General features: G+C 39.5%; 1 protein-coding gene across 1 annotated transcript; it reads left to right on the forward strand.

The window, feature by feature from the left end:
- Nucleotides 1–763: 763 nt before the first annotated feature.
- On the forward strand, nucleotides 764–1,979 carry LOC131214314 (protein slit-like; the record flags this gene model as incomplete). Its single annotated transcript, XM_058208697.1, has 3 exons — nucleotides 764–835; nucleotides 1,460–1,603; nucleotides 1,744–1,979. Coding segments are annotated over 3 exons (452 nt in total), but the record flags the coding sequence as incomplete, so codon positions are not given.
- Between the last annotated feature and the right edge of the window lie 847 nt (nucleotides 1,980–2,826).

A 2,826-nucleotide genomic window follows, 5' to 3' on the forward strand; every position in this document is an offset into this window, starting at 1 on the left:
CGCCAGTATGGTTCTTTAGTTCTTGGGCAGATAATCTTTGTCTACTTCATAATTACTGTGAAACATTTAAAACAGAAATTCTATTCGTGTGTCACAACTTCTCGTTGTGTCATATTTTATCGTATTTTATGCTCGCTAAAGTGGAAACATATGGCATTGGTTCTATTATTTTGAATTATTCGCCTTGCCGCAGAAGCTGTTTTCACTGTAATTATGCTTCTCAATGTTGTATCTTCGATTCTTTTTCTCCAACTCTCAACGCCATTGATTGCCATTGAAACTGCCTTTCTCGGAATCTCAGAATCGGAAATCGATTTCTTCCGTTAATTAACCGATGACTCTCATTATCTGCACGATCAAAGTGTCTAATTGATCACGCCCCTTACAATCAGCATCACGTAATCTGCTGCTCCGATGTTCGCAGCATGAAAAAATCCCTCTCGTCAGCATACGGCTCAGCAACGTCACGGGACACACAGTGGAGAACGACACATTTTTAATTAAGTTTCGATCTGTTTCACCCCGGTTTCAGCTTTACACAAACACGCCACACTCAGCTCCGTAATGCCGTAGTGTTTTCACGAGCACAATTGCAATTCACAATATCGTTTTCTTCCGTTAATTCTCACTTTTCTGCGCTTATCCCACACATCGTCTTCTCTTTCACTCTTGCTGACCATGTTTTGCCCTTTATTTTTCACCATATGATATTTCCGTTATAATTCTTGTTATTGTTTCGTTCGTTTGTTCTGTTTATTTCCAGACGGCTTAATAGCAATCGCTTAAAATCAATCCCAGATAATTTTTTATCGAGTGCCGCTAATTTATTACGATTGTAAGTAGTAGTGTGATCTGTTGTAGCGTTCGTCTTTGTGTTTTCCGTTCGGTGATTCGGTTCCAGCTTCGCTTCATTGATTCATTTAAAAAGCATATGTTTCAGCGTTTGCTTTAGCGCATGGCCCTAAATTTGTTCTATTGCTTAGTGGGGAGCGAGCCCCTTCACGATATGCTGTCATTAAAGATTTATCAGCTGAGTTTTGCTGATGTGAATGGCTTTTTCGGTTTAGCTTTCGACGGGCACCCACTTCTGTTTAGTTTTGCATGATTTACGGTCCCCAGAGCCGGCTGTTTTGATAATTATCGTTTTTTCCGTACGACTTCCGCTTTGTTTTCTAAAACCTACAGCCTCAGCCGAGGTCATATTTAATATGTATTTCTCAAGTGACTTAAACAATTTTAGATTAAACTGTTTTTATTTGGATTGCATGCAACGATCCGCTTATAATGTTCTTACAAAACGATTCCAAACACACTTCATGTTACAACTTCATGTCATACATGTTACCCGTGCGCGAGTCAATGTCTTTTGATGGAATTGTTCAAACTAGCGGTGCTATAGTTGCAGGAAGTGGGAGCAAAATTATGAAAATTACTTAAATTAAGTCTGCGCATGTTCCAGGGATCTGTCACACAATGCCCTCACCGCGGTACCGAAACGGGCGTTTAAGGGAGCTCCGGCTCTACGCAGCCTTCAACTGGACAACAATCAAATCACCTGCCTGGACGAAAGTGCCGTGAAAGGGCTGATAGAGCTGGAAATACTGTAAGTACTATTTACCTTCGGTGACCTGGTGGTGATGAAAATTGCTTCCGATAATCCGCATACCACCCAGCCATAGTGCCGCATAGCCTGGGATTCTATGCTCACACTCCTTGTTTTTTGCCGCTTCGCTTTTGTTGCAGGACTCTGAACAATAACAACATCACCACACTGCCACGCGATATGTTTGGTGGAATGCCACGCCTACGGGCGTTGCGCCTTTCGGAAAATCCATTTGCGTGCGATTGTCATCTCTCCTGGTTGGCCCGATATCTGAAGAATGCGTCACGGTTGGCCCCGTACACGCGGTGCCACTCGCCCGGCCAACTGAAGGGCCAGAACGTGGCTGACCTGCACGAGCAAGAGTTTAAATGTTCCGGTAAGTATGAGTTAGACGGTCGCAGACCATTCTTTGGTTGCCTTCAGCAAGCACAGGAGTTTTTAATTAACAACAAAAACCCCATTCATAACACCATTACTTTAATTAATGATGCTTAATGACTGTTCGGAAACTCCAGAACTTTTGTCGGGTAGTCTCGATGAGGAACGGGAAAATTAGAAAAAACCTCTCCGTGATTATATTCAAATCATACATTTTTCTGGCTCAATAAAGTTAACATTACCAGTTAACCATTACCAAAAATATGTTTAAAGCATCTATGTTTCACAAAAGCACACCACACAAAGAACTAACTAACGAAACAAAATTGAAATAAATTAAAAAATCTATTCAACGTAGACAGTGAGCCGATTCGAAAATAGAATAAACCTAGTTTCCAACTAAGTAACGATTCTTCTAATCTTAATTAAAGATCCCAAAATTGTTTCTTGAGTTAAATTGAAAATTTATGCAGTACCAGAAATTTCATCAATTCTTATGTTAATATGGTTTTCTATTATGCTTATAAAACTACTTATGTCAACTACTGTTGTTGACTTATGTTTGCTAAGAACATCTTACGAAGATAGTTGGTTAGTACACTTTTTTTATTAATTTTTTTTATCGTAATCACATTTTCATTTAGTTTAATAGTTTACTTATAATACTCTTTAACTATTACTCAAACTAAAAGCTCCATTTATGTTAGGGTTCGTTATTGCATTTTTTGCGGTACTATGTTCCTTCCTCATTCATTAAGGCGTTGCTCATTGTTCCTAGTTTAATCAAATTTACAAGCGCATCACGTTCGTTCATACAACTCCATATCAGACGAGGCAGAGAGATA

Source organism: Anopheles bellator, unplaced genomic scaffold, assembly GCF_943735745.2.
Source record: "Anopheles bellator unplaced genomic scaffold, idAnoBellAS_SP24_06.2 scaffold00513_ctg1, whole genome shotgun sequence".
In the NCBI taxonomy this organism is placed as follows: Eukaryota; Metazoa; Arthropoda; class Insecta; order Diptera; family Culicidae; genus Anopheles; species Anopheles bellator.